General features: G+C 38.0%; 1 protein-coding gene across 6 annotated transcripts in view; it reads right to left on the reverse strand.

Moving 5' to 3' along the window:
- Positions 1-730: 730 nt before the first annotated feature.
- Positions 731-21,409, reverse strand: part of RASSF8 (Ras association domain family member 8) — a 119,330-nt gene continuing 98,651 nt past the window's right edge. For all 6 annotated transcript variants that reach the window (XM_057702086.1, XM_057702084.1, XM_057702081.1 and 3 more), the window contains 4 exons: positions 15,568-15,773; positions 4,471-5,360; positions 1,793-1,937; positions 731-1,185 (listed from right to left, as the gene is read on the reverse strand). In XM_057702086.1, the coding sequence (XP_057558069.1) occupies positions 1,064-1,185; positions 1,793-1,937; positions 4,471-5,360; positions 15,568-15,670 (1,260 nt within the window). In that variant the 5' untranslated portion in view covers positions 15,671-15,773 and the 3' untranslated portion in view covers positions 731-1,063. The remainder of the gene's footprint in view (positions 1,186-1,792; positions 1,938-4,470; positions 5,361-15,567; positions 15,774-21,409) is intronic.

The following is a 21,409-nucleotide window of genomic DNA, read 5'->3' on the forward strand; positions in this document are numbered from 1 at the left end:
GACTTTCCTTGGTAAAAAGTACCTAACTCCAACCTGCTTTCTATTTCAGTGACTGGAGACACTGCAATAGTTCGTAACGTGCATAGCAAGTCAGGTGCAAGCAGTAGCTTATCCAGGGGTACTTGCACCAACAGACCGTACACACAGAGTGGGCTGCTGTGAAAGTATACCACTTACAGCCACCTTTCTAAAGCGATCCTCAGGCATCTCTAATTTACGTATTACGGTAACTCTGAGGACCCACGAGGCGGAAACAGAACACATAATGTACCAGGAAACCCCATGCCCGTCTGGATAGATATTCCACAGTTACATGTTTGTTCAACAGTGTCTGAAGCTCTGCAAACCTTTTAAACATATAATTTACTTCATGAAAATATTTCTGTTCTTGGATGTGGTCATTCATACGCTGGAAATACCGTAAAGGTTCAACACCAGATTAAAAAGAAAACCTGAATTATCTCACCTAAGTAAGCAATGGCTAGGGTGGGTTCACAATGTAAATGCAAGTCAGCTCTTCTGGAGCTTGTGTCCATGGTGGGGCACCCTATGACACTCGTGTGGTGATAAATTAGCGATGCGTGGAGTCTGGCAACGTGCACACGGAGTCATAATCACACAACGTGTAATGGAATTCAGTCACAGGATAAGTATTAATAAAAAATATTAAAACATCAACATTCACTCATTAATTGATTACATGGAATAAATAAACTAAGCCAGTCACATATTTCTCTTCACTCTTAAGTCACGGTTTTATTTATGTATGCACACAGTATGATACTTTCCTAATGCTCTCAAAATGCTACAAATAAAAGTGAAGGCTTTGCATTACAGCTGCTGGACAAAAACGTCAACACTGTGGATGTGTGAAAACACAGTTTCTTTGTTCTTTAGCATCAGTGCACAGGGTATGGCTCCAAGTGGTATGCAATTTAGGACAGAAAAAAGATACGGTGGCTTGTGGAATACATCCTCTGTTCATCATTGGCACAGAATCAAAGAAGGAATTCTCACTGTCCTTGGTACCTTCACTGGGTCTCTCCCCTGAAGACAGATAATGTTATACATATATGCCTTCAGGATTAAAGCCAGATGAGATAGGGTTCTGTAGAATACGAAGATTACTGGGGAGCTGCCGAGAGGAAGCAGGCCGCTTCAGAGACCCAGACTGGAATGGTGCCTCTAAACAGGAAACAGAGAAAGTCACTTGATGTTCGCAGTAACCTGGAGTGCTTAGCAATATGAAAAATTAGAACTTTTCCTGCTCTCAAGAACCATGGGTCCTGGGTGAGAGGAGAGGCTACAACTGCTTGACCCTCTCAGGTGATAAAATAGTTTTCAATGATTTGAACAGTTCATGATCTTTTTTTAAAAGGTGAGCATTTTGCATCTCTTTCTGCGTTGTTCAGATTATATGCATATACAGATTTAGAAGTGTCTTTCAAATATCAGCACAAATTAATAACAGAGACTTTCAGGAGAGGAAGAAGAGGCATTAAGAACAGAGAGAAGCTAAAACTCAGTTAATAGACCATGACTCACACACATTTCAGGAAAAGTTTGTAAGGAAGCAGTTTAAAACTAATGATAGGATATCTGCTCATCTAAGTAAAAAAATAACCTAAATATTATCGATTTTCCCCAGAAGCAGGAAGTACATCAAAAATTTTTGTGAGTGGCCCAAGAATTAGCTTGGAATGGTAGGACAACATTTTTACACAATGTAAGCAGTTGATTCAAAATTAACAGTGACAATAAAGTTTTTTAAAAGCAATTTCTCAAATCTTACCCCTTCCTATGTCTGCATGCGAGGCCTCCACTTCAATGGGCTCCGCTGGCAAAACAGTGACTTTCGTCCCCGTCTGCTGGATAAACTGCTGGAGATTGACTTGTCGCAGCTCTTTAGTCAACTGCTCCAATTCTTGTTCTTTGTCCTAGATGGAAGTTAAATTTTTTTCTAAAATCTGAGGGTTCACTATTGGCCGGCTACAGACATCCTGGTGACAGTCCACCTGTCACAGGGGCTGAACACGGGACACTCATTTTCACAAGAATGCATTTAACAAGCCTGGTTTATGTTGACATAATGGGCTGATAAGGAGGTCACGTTCACTCTGTGGCATGGGCCAAAAAATAAGCAAATAAAGGACAACAGCTTCTTCAGTCTGTCCTCTTAAATGTCATGCCTCCCTCTGTTAGGAGTACACTATACAGCTGATGAGATAAATGTATGTCTATAAACTTTCATGAATAAAATACTGGAGTCCATCCATACTGGTGTTTGCAGCAATCTTGCTAAGCTGTTCATAATTAAACTTCCCTATTATCTGCTTCATAACTGACTGCAAAGTGAATAGTCATTTGGTCCATGAAATCCAGGGTTCTTGTTTTTTTAAACTGTTTTAAGTTTTCATGAGATCCACTACTGAGATTTATATTATAGCAAAGAAAGCAAGATTCCCACTATGGGGTTTTTAAATCCTTGATGAGCAGGTCTGAGAACTGAAGAGCCCTAAAGTAAGGAGGCCAAGTTTGGATGACCAGAAAGCTCCAAAAGCAAGGAGAGGCGTCCTATTATCCAAATGGACTTTCTTCTCTTTCTCTCCTTTAGGGCACTATAAGAAAAAGTGGCAAGGCCCCATCCAAGCAGGTGTGTCAGAAAGATTTGGTAAGGGTAGGGAAGAGAAAATAGAGAGGAGTGGTTGTTTTCACTACTTTGATTATAGGGGATACTTGGAGATATGTTAGTAGTTTGATTATTAGATACTTTTCACAGGTAGTGGGGTTTTCTAGTAACAACTGTCATAAATTAGCATTTCCTGTAATATCAAGGCAAAACAATTTCTAAATGTACCCTTTTAAAGTGTCGAAATGAATCCAAATAGTAAAATACTGACAAATTATTGGTTAACAACCTTCTATTACGTGAGAAATTCCTGATTTTCCAAATTTTGGTGGTAGTTCTACCTCTCAGTATAGTTACTGGCAGAGAAAGGAAATCACATCTGTTCTTCCTGAAACCTTGGCTTTCTCTGCTTGTGGAACGGTTCCTCCTCTAATCTAGCTGTTCTCAAACTCCAGTGTTCACAGGTGCTATCTGGAGATGTTGCTACTACACACATTCTGAATTTCTAACCAGAGGGCCCAGGAGCCTCATGGTTCACTCTCTGATCCATGATTCAAGCAGCTATTAAACCAGCACCATCCAATACAGGAGCCACTGGACGTATGTGCTACTGAGCACTTGAAATGTGGCCAAATGTGACTAAAACATAAATTTAAATTTGTTTAGTATTTTTAAACAGCTTTATTGAATATTATTTAACTTTAATTAACTTGAATGTAAGCAGCCATATGATAACCAATCGTGCATCTCCTCATTTCAGCTGTTAGACACCGATACCCCTTTGTGACTCCTATAACATGTATTATCACTGTCTTTTCAAGAATGGGCGTCTAAGACGTGGGTGGACCTAGAGACTGTCAACCTCAGTGAAGTAAGTCAGAAAGAGAAGAACAAATATCGTATAGTAACGCATATATGTGGAATCTAGAAAAATGGTACAGATGAACTGGTCTGCAAGGCAGGAATAGAGACACAGACATAGAGAACAAACATATGGACACCAAGGGGGGAAAGCAGGAGGGGGGGTTGGGTGGGGTGGGGTGGTGGTAGGATGAATTGGGAGATTGGGATTGACATATATACACTAATATGTATAAAACAGACAACTAATAAGAACCTGCTGTATAGCACAGGGAACTCCATTTTGCTGTACAGTAGAAACTAACACAACATTGTAAACAACTGTACCCCAATAGAAAAAAAATTACTCTTGGGAGGAAAAAAAAAAAAAAAAGAATGGGCATCTAAGAAATGTAAGTTGAGTGACTATGGTCTAAGTGTGAAATATAAATGTTCTTGTATGTGGACTAGAGATGCGGAAAAATCAGAGAGGAACCTCCCCTGCCCTCCACCCCCCTGAGGGAAGCAAAGCAGGACTATGGGAGGAGGAGGAGGAGGAGGAGGAGGTGGGGGAAAGAAGATGGAGTTAGCAACCAAAGGAGAGGCGACATGAGCAGCCAACTAGCCACACCATCCTTGGTAATCTCTTTCAGCCTTGGTTTCCCTGTCGCTGAAAGGAGAAGGTCAGATTCACTATCTCATCACTAGCGTCTCTCCAGCTCTGAGATTCTCACCTCCTTTACCCAAGTACCTAGTACTACCACGCCACAGTAAAAAAGCTTCTTCCCGGAGAAGGATCCGTGTGGCTTCAGTTCTCATCTTTGTTTTCATCTCACATTTTAGCTTTGTCATAAGTTACAGAAATTCTAAGAAACTTATAAACCAAAGTAGGTTTCTAACTTCAAATGTAAGAGAAAATGAACAATCATTAAAAAAAGACGCCAAAATATATTAATTCTTTTAAAAGAGATGAAACATTCTTTTTATAAAAATGTTCTTACCTGTAATCGTTTGGTGGCTTGTCCAAGAGATCTTTCCACAGCTTTAATACCATTTTCCAGCCTCAGACTCTGCTGGCCTTGAATGTCAATTTCCCCTCTGACCTTACCGATCTTTCCTTTAACCTCTTCTTCATTGACTTGTGCCTCTTGAACTTCCCGTTGCAATTTTTCTGCTTCAAGACCACTTTCCATAGTCTGGATTTGAGCCAAATAGTCCTTTAATTTGCTCTCACATTCTGTTATTTTCTGTCTGATTTCTTGAAGTTGATCTTTCAGCTGTTTTTCATTTTCCTGTTCAATCTGTAATTCATTTTCCCAAAATTCTTCCTCTTCAATTTCTACATCGTTTCTTTTGATCTTTTGCTCCAGGCGGACAATTTCCTCTTCAAGGTTAGAATTATATTTTTGCTCCCAAAATCGTATTTCTATTTCATTTGATTCTAGCTCTTTCTCAATGGATTGGAGCTTCTCTGTCTGCAAACGGATCAGCTTCTTTAACTCATCTGCTGTTGTCTTGCAGTTATTCAGCACCTTTTGCTTAAATTCAGTTTCTTTACCTTTTCCAAAAATGTCCATTAATCCTTTGGCACCTCCTGTGAATGTTAATGACTTCCTTTTAGGTTCTCTCCTTTTGATTGTTTTGTCAATCTGAGGCCTCAGTTTAGCTAAGGGAGGCAAACTCTGCCGGTATAAAGTTCTTTCGGGAACTCGAGCCACACTATCCGACGTGGGTCGCTCACTGAGAGACGGCCCCGTTCGACGTAAGATCAGCTGCACGTCACTAGCATACTGTCCCCATTTGTTTAAGGATATGATAGGATTTTCGTGAGGTGCTAAGTGTCTTTCAGTATCTCTCCATTTTTCTATAAGAGTGTACCTTCCAGTTCGACCTAGGTAAAAGAGATAAGAATAAATTGTCAAAATGGGATATGCAATAGCTAAAATAATGCCTCCAAATAGAGGACACTATTTGATAACTGTCTTCTTAATAAGCATCAAACTCCAGTCCATGATGCCTTTAAAATTTTCACCTGAAGATATTCAACTCCTAAGATACATAACACATGAAACTATGGGATGTGGACTGCGTATACTCTTCAGACTTGCTTAGAAATTTATCTTTACACTTTAAATCTCAGTGAGAATCTTAACCTACCCTCTTGTCAAATGCCTGATTGCCTAGACCTTGTTTGAGGAAAAGACCCCCTGCTAAAACTAAGGAAGGCACTAGAGGGTTCCGTTAGAAGCCAGGAGAGCCTGGTCCCAGGAATCAGGCAGAATTTCAGAACTTGAGCAAACTTCCATTGGGTGAATCCCTCTGGTTTCTCTGCATATCAGGACCTGGGAAGGCTGGAGTCCCCATTTCTCCTCCTGAAGGGCCTGCTGCTCAGCTAACAGGCGCTAGACAGGCCTTTCCTCTGCCCATACCTTCCTGCACACCTGTGGCAAATTAAAAAATCACCTCAATGAAAACAACCCTTCAAAATAATTTCATATAAAAAGTGGACCCTGAAGAGAAGTCTTGTTTGGTTTTAATAAGTAATAGCTTCAAAGAGTCTTTTAAAAAACATAAAAAAGGCAAAAATGATATAATTAAAAAACAAAAATAGAATAAAATTACATTTATATTAAAAATATACTGAACCTAACAGTAAATATGGAAGATAAAGATTCAGGAAACAATAAAATGTCATTAGCTTGAATACACTTCCTAAATATTTCCGTTTAAGGTATGTGGGCCAGGTGGATAATATTAATTGTGTTGTGTCCATTACACACCTGAAACTAATGTAATGTCATATATCAACTAGATCTCAATGTTTTAAAAAAGTGTCTGTTAGCAGTTAATATGATTACAAAGGAAAAAATTCACCCTGCCATCGAGCAATTATAATACTGCCATATATAGTTTCTGACTTACCTTCCCTGTCTTCTTTTTTAATTTCATGAGCCTCTGAACTGACAGGAGCATCTCCTCAACTACTGGGCCACTAAATGGAAACGTGGGTGTGTAACATGAACACCCACACATACGATTCAGAAGCTGCAGATGAAGAGTGGTATTATGCTAAGCGTATGTATACGTTCTCCTTTATGGAAACCTGGATCTTGGGTGCAGCTGAAAAGTGGAAGCTTTGAAAGCAAGCGCTGGAGTTTTAAGCTACTTACTGGATTAAGTAGCACGACTTCACTTCTAAAATGGGGAGAGTAGCAATACCTCGCAGGCTCTGAGAGTCAGAGTCAGGGTACAAGTGCCTGCCACACTGCGGGCCTGCGGCAGGTATTCAATACATGGCAGCCACTATTAACTTCGCTGTTACTCGCATGACAGATGGGCTGACCAGAGACCTCCTTTAAATAGTGACGTGACATGGCAATACTGTGACTAAAAGAATCCTTAAGCAACTTTCAGCAACTTCCAACTACGTAAAGTTGGACAAAGTGGAAAGAATAAGGGCTCTCTGGAGTCAGGCCTGTTTTCAAATCTGGCTCTGTCATATACTTACAAGATTTGCACAAATTATTAAATTTAGCTCTGGTTTCTTCATCTATATGGTGAGACTAGTGTCTTTTTCCCTGACAGTGCTGTAAGAGTCAAGCGAGATGTAAAATATAAAAATGTTTTATAACACTGGAATGTGCTACACAAGTATCAGTCGTTACTATCATCAAAATACTCGGGCAAACAAGGGGAGCGCAAGAAAAGGCTGAGCGCATTGGATGTGGCTTCTTGGAATAAAACTGCTCCTAAAGATTCTCAGGTTAAAAATTACTGTAATTACCCCAAGAAAAACCACACAACTTCAAGGTTAAACTTGTTCCACATGTACACACTGCTGCAGAGATACAGCACTGTGTGTTCCTGGCTCTGCTGCCTATCAGCTACTTTTAGGATCTCACTCCTGCTACCTGGACCCTGTGTCCTTATCAGTAAATATGAAGGGTTAGACGAGACCAGCAGAACCCTCTCTAATCCTCCCAGGCCATGAAGCATCTTTAAAAAGAAAACTGAATCATTACATTATATGAGTGAAAATAAAAATTTTAAGGACTCTAGTTTAGTCATAATTAACTATGAAGCTGTTTTTTTCCAATGCTTAATGGTACTGCTACCCTGTGAGAATGTCTTGGTACATTATTTAGGATTGCTTTTACTGCCAGCTTTTCCTTTTCATTAAATAATGCATATTTAGTGCAATTAGGCAAAAAAAAAAAAAAAGAAAAGAAAAAAGAAGAAATCCATCCACCAATATAAAAAAGCTTTTTTAAAAAGGTAAATGAATTACTACTTTGATTTTACTATAGAAATTGGGTTTTAGATAGTTTATGTAAGTTAAGTTTCATAATAATTGTTTTTAATACCTATACTTGGCAAGGCCCTATAGAACCTGAATACTTCATTTAGACAGATTCTAATTCCTCCTGCAAACTCCTTTCAGTGCAGTTTATTAAGTGGATACATTTAGTTCTACCTTGCATACTATCTTGATGTAGCCCTAAGAGTAATAAAAAAGGAATATCTATCTATCCAACCTATCTATCTACGGCATTTGTAGTTGAAACTGTTTTGGCTACCTAGGCCTGTATGCCACAATTTGTAATGATAAATAAAATACTGACTATACTTTTGAAGAGTTAAAGCAATTGAGCGTAATCCCCAAAATCATTAACTTCATATAATGAGGAAAATGACATATTTTAGTGCATCAGTGGAATCTCACTGGATGATTGAGATAAGAAGGAGACAGGAGCATAAAGGCACTTTCTGGAATGATGTTCTCTATGTCTCTTTGGGTGGTGGTCTCATGACTGTGTACAAATTAAATGAAACACCACTGAGCTGTTAAAAAAAAAAGGAGATAGGTTATTTTCATCTAACTTAAAGCAGAATATTTGACTATGAAGTAATATGACAGTTTGGAAATATACACTGAAACTCAAATACTCATATATGAGTCACCCAGAAACATGATGTTTTTTTATTTCAACCACTTAAAAAACCGCAACCATTTTTTTTTTTTAGGAAAATTTTAGGAAAATTTCCTTAGAGGAAAAAAAAAATCATTTAAAAGTGTCACATCTTAAAAAAAAAAAGTGTCACATCTTGTTATTTATTCAACAAATATATATTGAACAAACATTTGTCAGAAACAGTGTCAGGCCCTGAGAATATATTCTATTAAACACCCTGATCATGAATGCTCTTCAGAAATTTTAGTTTTAACTGACATTTGATTTTTTCTTCAGTATCAAATCCTTCTCACCCTAAAGGTGAATACTCTATGTTCTTCAAAAGGACAGGACAGAGAGCTGGCATTAACCTCTTATGAATTTAATGCTAACATATCCTCCTCTTTCTGGACATATTGTAAGTAATGCCAGTTAACAACTGACTTATTCTTTATCTATGGTGAATAATCTATCCTACCCCACTCAATGTTTCTGATAATGGATACTCAAAGCAATTTCCCAATGATATACAACTATTATGAAAATCTGTCAATGAGCTTTCTGTAAGTCCTGTGTGTAGCTATTAAGATAACTCTTCAGACTTCCCTGGTGGCACAGTGGTTAAGAATCTGTCTGCTAATGCAGGGGACACGGGGTCGAGCCTTGGGCCGGGAAGATCCCACATGTCTCGGAGCAACTAAGCCCATGCACCACAACTACTGAGCCTGCGCTCCACAGCCTGTGAGCCACAACTACTGAGCCCGTGTGCTGCAACTGCTGAAGCCCATGTGCCTAGAGCCTATGGTCTGCAACAAGAGAAGCCACTGCAATGAGAAGCCTGTGAACCGCAACGAAGAGCAGCCCCTGCTCTCTGCAACTAGAGAAAGCTTGTGTGCAGCAACAAAGACCCAAACACAGCCACAAATAAATAAATAAATAAATAAATCTTAAAAAAAAAAAGCTAGCTAACTCTTACCATAGAGTATTTATCTTATGATGACAGTGGTACAAGAATCTCTCAGTATAATCTGTCAGCTGGCTGTGCATTCAACCCACAGTTAAATCATTCACAGTATATTTTCCCAATGTGTTGATGAGACTATCATGTAATCACAGAATTACTGTGTATTAATTTAGGACTTACTTAGGATTTTATTATAAATTTACTATTATTAAAAATAATGAAAACATTTATTGATTTCATAATGATTAACATTTAATATGCCGACTATTTGCTAGGCTTTGTGCTGGTTACTTTAAGTAAATAATATTAACCAAAATAATAGCTAACACATCATTATAAGCCACTAAGGTTTGGGGGACTGTTTATTAATGCAGCATAATCTTACCCATTCTGACTGATGCATGTTTTGAATTATGTGTTCACATTCACTAAAACAACCTTTCATGGATGTGGAAAATACAGCATATATGCAGAATTATGGATGATACACTACACTTGCTACAAATATCAAAATTGTAAGAGATGACTTTGGCTATGAAAAAGTAGTATATTTTAGTACTAAGGATTTTTAGTTTTTGTTTCAATGTAATTCAGCCAGTAACTGTATTTTCTAACAGTTGCCCGCTGAGATTACAGGGGATATAAGTAACACAGTACAATAGTAGTTAAGAGCAAGCTTCTTGACTCAGACTACTGGTTTGAATCCCAGGACGCTCCTTAGCAGCTACAGGGGCTTGGGCAAGTTATTTAATATCTCTGTGCCTCCACTCGATCATCTCCAAAACAGGAATGATCATAACAGTGCCTTCTTTATACGACTGTTGCCAGGATTAAATGATGTGGAAAATTTAATTCCCAATTCAGTAATGAAAAGTGAGACTTTAAAACTATGAAACATGGAGAGTGAAATCTTTTTTTTAAAGCTCCTTTGTAGGTACATAAAGAGCATTGCTTATAGTGTTTGCTTCTAGGAAGCAAGGTCATGAGTGATTCTTTTACCTTCTTTGTGTTTTGTTAAATTTCAAAACAGTCTACAATGGATAGTACTACTTTGTAAACAGATACAAAATTAACCAACTTATAAATTTCTAAAAGTGGTAATTTATATATGAAATTAAATGTGACAATATAAAATATATTATTTTCTTTATCTTTTAAAGGATCATATAATCTTAGAGACGAATGGGACATTAGGTGGTCACAACGTTCAGCCTGTAATTCACGGAAACTTTCAAAAATTCATTCATTTATTCACAAGTATGTATTGATTATCTACTACATGCTATACATCGTTTTAAGCTATGAGACTAAGCAATAACAAAACAGTGGCAGGCAATACACAACACACAAATCAAAGAAGGTAGGTCTGCTGTTCATTATCTAATAGCTTCAAGGTCAGATACGCTAAACACATTCAGAATGTTTTGGATTATAGGAAGGTCCGTAGTCAAACATATTGAAAATTCTGAAGTAAAATATATCCATTTCATACCAAATGGAATAAATATAGATTAAAAGCAGCCTCAGCCTCACATCATATCAGATCAGTTTGTACTACCAAATGAGTTCAAGCCATGCCAAATTAAGTATGATAAACTTTAGGCTTTCAAAATTTTTTAGGTTCCGAAAATGTAGATAATGGATTGTGGCCTGTATGTAATATGTTCGGGGCGGGGGGTACAACAGAGGAAAACAGAGTATGGCAGGTGGGGAGTATGTGCACACGTGTTCGTGTGTGTGCAGGTGTGCATGGACAGGTGGTCAGGGAGGGGCTGTGTGATAAGACGACATTTAAGCAGTCAGCCAAGGGAGCACATCTGGAAGATTTCTGAGTGCCCAGTATTCTCAGCAGAGAGAAGAACAGATGCAAAGCCTAAGGCAGAAATGTCTCTGATACACTTAAGAGGAAGCAATCAAAGGTGAATGGCAGGAAATGAGGTTGGTGGTAAAGCAGGGATTTGTTTAGGGCCCTGAAGACCACTGTATGGACTTTAAAATTTTCTGAGTGAGTCCAGAGACCACTAAGGGGTTTTGAGCAGAAGAGTGATGATGGTGCGTATTTTTGAAGTATCACTTTAAACTAAATCTGTTGAGAACAGGCTGAAGGGGACCAGGATGATACAGGGAAATGAGCTGGAAGGCCACTGCAAAAATCTAAGTGACAAATGATGGCGGCTTACACCAAGGTGGTGACGGTGGCTATGGAGAGACGCAACAAGATTCTGGATACATACTGAAGGTAGTGCAGGTAGGATTTGTGGATGGATTAGTTGTAAGGTATTAGAGCAAGAAAAGAATCAAAGATCACACAAAAGTTTTAGATCTAATCAATTAAAAGCAAGAGTTCTCATCTGTTGAGATAAGAAGGAGGAAATTGGAGGCTGGGCAACAATTGGGACACCAAGCTTGAGTTTTGACATTTTAAGTCTGAGATACCAGTTAGTCATCTTCTAGAACTGTGCTGTTTACTACAATAGCTATTAGCCACTAGCCACATTTAAAGTTCAATTACAAATTCATTTCCTCAGTTACTCTAGCCACACGTCAAGTACGCAATAGCTACATGTGGCTAGTGGCTACTGTGCTGGACAGCACAGATACAGAACATTACCATCCTTGCAGAAAGTTCTATGGGGCGGCACTGTTCTAGAAACTATGTTTTATCGAGCACCTACTACTCTAGGCAAAGCAAAGATAAGCAGGACCCCACTTTGAAGGGACTTCCAGAGAAGAGAAAGAAATATTAACAAATAGTAAAACTAGAGTTCAGTTTGGAAACTGTATTTGTTTGAAAACTGACTGTGCTAGGGCAAATTCTATGAAACATGGCTTCTCAGAACAGTCCACACCACCTTGGGTCCCAGCCCCCGTTTGCTTCTATTAAGTGCTAGCTCTGGCCGCAGCTGAAAAAGATATGGGGACGAGATGGATCATAAAAAGTGGGGACAGAGAAACATTCTGAGTCTTCGGTGCCTTACATGGCACCAGGCAACAAAGCAGTGTGAATCAGAGAACCTTCCCTCAGTTTCCTTGACTTCTTCCTCCTCTTCTTTTCCTCTCTAATCTTTTATAGCTGTGCTTTTAAGTTCTAAGCTACTTGAGGGCAGAAGTACATTCTTTTCACATATTTGGTTTGTGACTTTGTAAAAGCAAATGCATTTTCTCAGCTATAACTTGAGACAGATCAATTGTTCAAGGCTTTGCTTCACACACAGATTTGAGAAGCAGTTTGGACTCTGAAATAATGGCATTTTTGGGATAGTTTATGGAAAAAACAAGGTTGAATATTTAAAATTGGGACTGTTTCAGAAAGTCCAGGGTGTATGGTAACTAAACAGTGCACTCCTGCTGGGCATTTTAACCACTTCATGCCCATTTAGTGGGTCAGTCGTGGTTTCACTTTTAGTTACTGTCTCTTATATTTGGGAATGTGTTCTGTTTCCACCCCCTAAATATAACCTGTCAAGGTAGTCAAAGATCAGAGTAGAAAAGTTTTCCTTCTATACTAGTAGATAACATTCAAAATCTTTTATCAAATTATGTTCTGTCTTTAGCTCTTTTCTAACTTGATTTGATTGATTAGTAGCATTGAGTCAGAAACTGTTAGCTGTCATATTTATCTGCAGACTGCTAATGTGTATATGTTCTTATATCCCGATGGTTTCCTGAAAGCAATTTTACCTACCCAGAAAAACTCGATAATTCCTAATCACATATATATAGTGCCCCCGCCATGAGGCAAATATGTGGACTTAAACCCAAGAAGCTATTCTAATAGGTTGCTTCGCTATAAATTTTTAAGAAATATCTGCAGTTTTAGTCAGTCCATACGCTACTATTAGTGTAACTAAACTGTTACTGTGTGAAGCCATAGAGATTCTGCAGGTGTTTGTTACACCAGCAATTTTCCCTAATTCATAAAGCTTCTATTATTTCTCACAGTAAAAACAAGGTCAAAATACTATAACACTTTCATTTAGCCTTTAGACTGGAGTATAAGTGACTCTCACGACGAGGGAGATAGGTGTATCTCAGTGTGCATCAGAGGCGTACTGAATCGAGGCTGGGAACATGTCACGGCACAACAGAGCCAAGGATCAACAGTCCTTGCTGGCTGCCAGCGGAATCATTTCTCAGGTGAATTCTGAATTCAATGAAGTATTTATGATTCAGAAAGAGTTGTTAAGCCAGATTTGGAGAAATATCATAAAGCATCTGTATACAAGTTGTCAACTTTTCAAAGCAGTTCTGGACTGAGTTATTGAGAAAGAAAAAATGGGGTAGGGGTAGGTTCAGATAAAGCTTCTTTTTATCAATAACTTCTCCACAAACAAGCACACTCTTTAGTCCAAATGGATAAACACACACCTGGTACACCTGGGCAGGTTCCACTTGAAATTCTGTGTGGAGAACATGGTTACCATATGGACAGATGCAGCTTACTGCACTCTGCAACTACCTTGACTTTTCTAAAAACTGCTTGCTGTTTTTTTCACCACTTGATTCTCAAATATAACAAAGAATGTTAGATTTGACACTTGCTAATTCTAGTTTTCACTAAGCAGAAAAAGCCAACAGTGCTAAGTATTTTAATTCAAATAAATTATGTGAAGCTTTTAAAAGGGGCAATGACTAAGTAAGTTGGTTGCAAAGAATATGAAATAAAATTAAATGCCTTAATTTCCTCCTCTTTATATATAGAATGGATAAACAATGTCCTACTGTATAGCACAGGGAACTATACTCAATATCTTGTGATAAACCATAATGGAAAAAAATACGAAAAAGAATATATATATATGTATAACTGAATCACTTTGCTGTACAAAAGAAATTAACGCAACATTGTAAATCAACTATACTTCAATAAAATACATTTAAAAAAATTTCCTCCTCTTTAATAATCAAACTTAAGTCCACAAATATAACACTAGTGCCAAGTGCAAGAAAATTTCACGGGATGTGAAAGCCTAAGATTCTCGGCATCGTTTTACTATATGAGTGTGCTATACAGAATTTCAGGAAAAATCAAAAGGCGTCAGCATTAAAAGAAAGCCTCTGTCTTTGTATAGGGGCATTTCCAATTTCTAACAGGGCATCTGCCACAATGCAGGGGCACAACCACCTCCACCAAATGCTACGGGGCCATGACGACATCGACCTGTCTCCATCCTGAGCTAACTCGACATGCTTCCAATGTAAACTAGCACGATGTGAAAACACACTTTCAGTAAGGAGCGCAAAGACAAAGGGGCGCTGAGCACTGAGCACGGTGAACACACAGTTTCCTCTCAGTACAGCTGACCCCTGAACAACGCAGGGGTCGGGGTGCCAACTCTCCACGCCGTTGAAAATCTGCCAGCTCCATCTGCAGTTCCTCGTGGATTCAATCACCCTTGAACTGTGTAGGGCCGTAGGACTTACCACTGGGGAAAAACCACATATAAGTGGACTCTCGCAGTTAAAACTTGTGCTGTTCAAGGGTCAACTCTACGTGTTTTCTAAGTGATGGATTTAAGATGCAAATACAAACGTCAGCCCACATTACTGACTTCACTGGCGTAGGTGTTTATGCCCTCATCATGTTCCGAAAGGAACTACGGCAACTAAAAAACATGCACAACATATGATAAAGATTAACTGAGAGTAGATAAGAAGAAAAGCTGCAACAGGGTACGTGAATAAGATGGAGCCAGTAAGCATGGATTTGCTTACTTCATCTTCACTGTGTGAGATTTAAAAAGTACACATTATCTTTCTAATGAAGAACCATGTCATTTAATTTGTTGCATTTTCTTTTCTAAAAGTATTCAGAATAAAAAATAAATTGGATTTTCCTTAATGAAGGATCTGGGAATTTGAAATCCATGTTTTGACTCAAGAAAACATTTTTAGTTCCAGAAATCATTGTTTAGGATCAATGACAGGTGAGAAGACAGTGCAGACTCTAGACTCAAGATCAGTAAAACCTGGGAGAGGCAGAGAACAAGTGTCTGCACAGATTGACCTAAGCTCAGGGTGGCGGCAGGGGCAGTAATAAGTAAAAATGCGCCCGAGAGAGGTATTATGGAACCAAATGAACACAGACCATGAGATCAATATTTAAAACAAACAAAAAGAAACAACAACAGGATGCATAAGCATAAACCACTTTGTCTCAGACACCCTGAGAGTTCACTTACCTATCGCTTGAGCTAAGGCTATGACAACCTCCTGGCAAGTTGTGACTTCGGTGACCCCACAAACAATCCTCTGAACTCCGTCCACCCATACTTTAAGTTCCATGGTGCCCCTGCCAGTCACCCAAGGGCCCTGAGACTGGTCATCAAGGCGTCAGGTCATGTCTCTGGCCACGGAAACACGGAAAAAGCAGAGTCTGTACAGTCAGCTAAAAAGAGGAAAAACATTTTTAATAAAACAAATCTTAACATTTCTTCTAGTAAGCAAATGTTACCAAAACAAATTTTAATATACCACAGTTCTACCACCATTAATGAGCGCGGCCTTACGCACAGAACTGAATTTAGCCGTGTGAACGCAGCCATGGCCACCGCTCATGACATCTCATGATACTATTTTCACAATTAGAATATGAATCATAAAGTCACTCTCCATTGACCAAAGAAATCTTATTTACTTGACCAAGCCCTATTGCTCAACATACAAACTGTTTATTTTTTTTTTTAATTACTTCGCTAGGATAATTCCTGAGGTAAAAAAAAAAAGGTTTTTTGGTCAATATAGAAATCATAAATAACTGAAGTCATTTCCTCAGCCTTTTGCCAGCATCTGTAAAAGCATCTTCCTAACGTCATGCATCCCTTTGTTCTGTGTGTCCCTTGCCTCTCTCTCTTTGCCAAGGGACCAAGGGTGCTGTCTTCACCATTGAAGCTCCAACACCAAGTGCAGTGTGAGGTACAGGTGTGCAAAAAACAACAGCTGAAGGAAATTAATTCCTTTATTGGCTGACAACTTCCCTGTATATGAACTTCCTGTCCTCTTCCCATTTATGTAACTGGAGTTTGATAACTGCCTTACATTTATGAGTTATTCTAATAATGTAAACCTTAAGCTTTTTTTTAACTTGTTGTGTTTCCCCAGTGTCTGATATTCTGTTTAGCTGCACTATAAGTGAAGCAGAAAATTTTACATTTCTCATATGGTCAAACCAAATGACTTGATTTCTTCTATTGATAAGAACGTTATTATTAGCCTACTAAAAATCAATTACACACAGTTCTATTTCCTGTGGGTTTTTAAACTCTCTACTCTTCCTGTGTTAGTAACTCTTTAATCAATCTATGATTTGTCTATTGCCCTGTGATCCTCCTACTTCTCTACTGTTTTTAAAAAAGAATGTTAAAGTGTATGAGATGTAATAAACAGTGATTTAATTAAAGAAAACATTTAAATTTGTTTAACCCTTTACAATGGCACTGGCATTTCAGGATTAACTACTTATTAAAAAACATTTAAAAAACAATACAAACTTTTCCTATAAAACAGTATTTACTACAAATAGTAACTTAGTCCTTTTACATTCTCTTAAAGGATCTAAGACAGTTCTAGGCCACCTGGTCACCTGGGCAGATGAGTCAGAACACATGTGAGATGAACAGGAACAAACCTAATTACTTTTTCTAGAGAAGATACAAGTGAAATATTTTTTGTGCTCTTATAAACAAGGGGAAGGACTGCTAATTTCCCAGTGTGCTGCTTCAGCTCTCTCTGCCTGGACGGCAGCGCCTAGGTGGCTTCACAAACCCCCGTTACACCCAAAGGACCATTTGCCTGCAATAAAGTGACTCCCATAACTGCGTTCCTCAGTTATGAAGTACTATAAGACGTTAAAATTTCTGAGGAAAAAGGGTTCCAAAGCTGAGAAAATGTAAGAAATCCAGTAAACAAAGTTTAAAAAGTTCCTTTGCAGCTAGATTTCTCTGAGCATTATATAGGCTGGTGTGCACTGCAAATTTCAAATAAGAGGTTTATATGCTACTATCCCTAATACATTTAGAGAACATTTACAGAAAGGAAACATAAGAGTTCTGACTTAAAATAAGATGTATTTCCTTCTTTGCTAGGCACTCTATTTACTAAAGATAGAATATGTAGTATTCTTTCCTGGGATAAGTCAAGATGAAAAAATGGTCAAACAATATTTTGCATTAAATTAATAAATTAAAATTAAATTATTTTATTAAAAATAAAACAGCTGAATTTTTGAAGCTGAACTAAAATTTATGTAATACCTAGTCCTTTATGTTTCTTTAAAAGATTAAACTTGGACCTAATTAAACTTAAAAGCTTTTGCAAAGCAAAGGAAACCACTGACAAAACAAAAAGACAACTTAGTGAAGGGGATAGGATTAATATTCAACACATACAAACAGCTCATAAAACTTAACATCAAAAAAACAAACAACCCAATTAAAAAATGGGCAGAAGAACTCAACAGACATTTTTCCAAAGAGGAAATGCAGATGGCCAATAGGCACATGAAAAGATGCTCAACACCACTAATTATCAGGGAAATGCAAATCAAAACCACACTGAGATATCACCTCACACCTTTCAGAATGGCTGTCATCAAAAAGAACACAAGAAACAAATGTTGGCAAGAATGTGGAGAAAAGGGAACCCTCCTACACTGTTGGTAGGAATGCAAATTGGTGCAGCCACTGTGGAAAACAGTATGGAAGTTTCTCAAAAAAACTAAAAATAGAACTAAATATAGAACTAAAAATAGAACTCAGCAATTCCACTTCTGGGTATATATCCGAAAAAGCCAAAAACACTAATTTGAAAAGATACACGCACCCCGATATTCACAGCAGCATTATTTACAAAGCCAAGATATGGAAGCAACCTAAGCGTCCATCAACGGATAAATGGATAAAGAAGATGTGGTATACATATCCAATGGAATACTACTGAGCCATAAAAAATAATGAAATTCTGCCATTTGCAGCAACATGGATGGACTATGCTAAGTGAAATGAGTCAGACAGAGAAAGCCAAATACTATATGATAATCACTTATATGTGGCATCTAAGAAACACAATAAACTAGTGAATATAACAAAAAAGAAGGAGACTCACAGATACAGAGAACAAACTAGTGGTTACCAGTTGGGGAGAGGGCAGTATAAAAATGGGGGAGCGGTTGGTACAAACTATTGGGTGTAAGATAGGCTCAAGGATGTATTATACGACACTGGGAATATAGCCAATATTTTGTAATAACTATAAATGGAAAGTAACCTTTAAAAATTACATAAAATTTTAAAAATGAAAATAAAAAATGTAAACACAATTATTTTAAAAAACATATTAAACTTGGGAAACCTAACAAGACAGCAGATCTGATTAAGTCCTTCTCCCCACCCCAAGAAATCTGTCATTTACAAGAAACTTATGAGGCTTATTATTAAGTTCCATAAAGGTTTTCGTATACCATAACATCTTTTCTTATCTGCATTATCACCATTTCACCGTGAGCTTTTAATCATGAACTGAATACAAATGAACACAAAACACATGTACATCCGTAAAATATCACAGAGTACAGTAATGCTATGGGAAAACACTGAGTATAAATAATACTGCTTAGTTAAAATAAACTTGCACGGTATTTATCCTCCTGATCAGAGATTTCCTACCATGGCTACTCACGGAGATGAGCACCTGCGTTTTTAACACCACTAACAATATCTTTCAGTCCTGACTCCTTAATGAGGGTAGGAAATGCCATTATGGATTAGACCAGTGAATCACATGGTCCAAAATTTTATTCCAGGAGGGCCACCATCTTTAGAATATGGCTTCTGTCAAGTTTGGGGCTATCCTGACAATCACCCCTCTCCTTCCTTATTATCAGGGTTATTCATGACAGTCATGTGAAGAGTATCTTCCCAGCAGAAGCCTTTAGTACTCTTTTTAGAAGCTGCGACCCTGCTCTCTCCTTTATACCCTCTGAGTCCAACTCCTAAGCTCTGCTCCCAGCCCCAGAACTAGACTAGAGGGGAAAATGGAAGTCCTACACCGTAGGTGCGTGTGGTGGATTGGTCATCATTGGAACTAAGGATTCAGGGAGCAGAAGGGCTTTGGCATCTCAGTTGGAATTTGGAATACATTTTTCCATGGAAACAGTGATGCAGGTAGAAGTACGGTTCTACTGCAAGGGTATTAACAGAGTTCAGTTATTGTTTTCATTGTGAAGTTTCTATATTCAAACTACTATTATTTTAATAATTTTTATAATGAAGAACTAGGTTTATTCAGTAACTTGCTACTGAGGAACAAGTGTTCTTTTAGCTAAGAATCACTTATTATCTTAAAAGTCTATTGGACCCATGCACTTTCTGTCAACTAATCTATGACAAAGGAGGCAAAAATATTCAACAGAGAAAAAACAGTCTCTTCAACAAGTGGTGTTGGCAAAGCTGGACAGCTACATGTAAATCACTGAAATTAGAACATTCCTTCACACATATATAAAACTCAACTTGAAATGGTTTAAAGACCTAAATATAAGACATGACACCATAAAACTAGAAGAGAACATAAGCAAAACATTCTCTGAAACAAATTTTAGCAGTATTTTCTTAGATCAGTCTCCGAAGGCAAAAGAAATAAAAGCAAAAATAAACAAATGGGACCTAATCAAACTTAAAAGCTTCTGCACAGCAAGGAAACCATCAACAAAGCAAAAAGACAACCTATGGACTGGGAGAAAATATTTGCAACCGATACAACTGACAAGGAGTTAATTTCCAAAATGCATAAACAGTCTGTACAGCAAAATATGAAAAAAACAAACAATCCAATCAAAAAATGGGCAGACGACCTAAATAGACATTTTTCCAAAGAAGATATACAGATGGCCAACAAGCACATGGAAAGATGCTCAACATAGCTAATTATTAGAGAAATGCAAGTCAAAACCCCAGCAGGGTATCATCTCACACCAGTCAGAAAAGCTATCGGCAAGAAGTCTACAAATAATAAGTGCTAGAGAGGGTGTGGAAAAAAGGGAACCCTCATACACTGTTGGTGGGAATGTAAACTGGCGCAGCCACTACGGAAAAGAGTACAAAGGTTCCTTAAAAAACTAAAAGTTACCATAAAATCCAGCAATCCCACTCCTGGGTGTATATCTGGAAAAAATGAACACTCTAATTCGAAAAGATACATGCACCCCAATGTTCATTGCAGCACTATTTATAATAGCCAGGACACAGAAACAACCCAAATGCCCATCAAGGGACGACTGGCTTAAGAAGACGTGGTACATATAATGGAATATTACTCAACCATAAAAAAGAACGAAATATTGCCATCTGCAGCAACATGGATGGACCTAGAGAATATTATACTTAGTGAAGAAAGTCAGAGAAAGACAAATACTATATGATATCACTTATATGTGGAATCTAATCTCTATACATGAAACAGACTCAAAGACACAGAAAACAAACTTATGGTTACCAAACGGGAGAGTCAGGGACAAATTAGGAGTATGGGATTCACATATACAAACTACTGGGAATTCCCTGGCAGTCCAGTGGTTAGGACTCTGTGCTTCCACTGCAGGGGGCACGGGTTCGATCCCCAGCCAGGGAACTAAGATCCTGCATGCCACCACGTGATGCAGCCGCCCCCCCCCCAAAAAAAGGTACAAACTACTATACATAAAATAGATAAGCAATGAGGAGTTACTGTACAGCACAAGGAATTATATTCAGTATCTTATAACAATCTATAATGGAATATAATCTGAAAAAAAATAACTGAATCACTTTGCTGTATAACTTAACACAATATTGTAAATCAACTATACTTCAATTAAAAAAAAATGTCTATTGGAATTAAGCCCCTGAATTTGTGGAAACATATTCCCCCAAGACCAGTGTTTTCATAAAGCAATTACAGCCAATCCTCATTATTCACAGATTCTTTGTGGATTCACCCACTCACTAAAATTTACTTGTAACTCCCAAATCAACACTTGTGGCACTTTCA

The sequence above is a fragment of the Hippopotamus amphibius genome, chromosome 12 (assembly GCF_030028045.1).
Source record: "Hippopotamus amphibius kiboko isolate mHipAmp2 chromosome 12, mHipAmp2.hap2, whole genome shotgun sequence".
Taxonomy (NCBI): Eukaryota; Metazoa; Chordata; class Mammalia; order Artiodactyla; family Hippopotamidae; genus Hippopotamus; species Hippopotamus amphibius.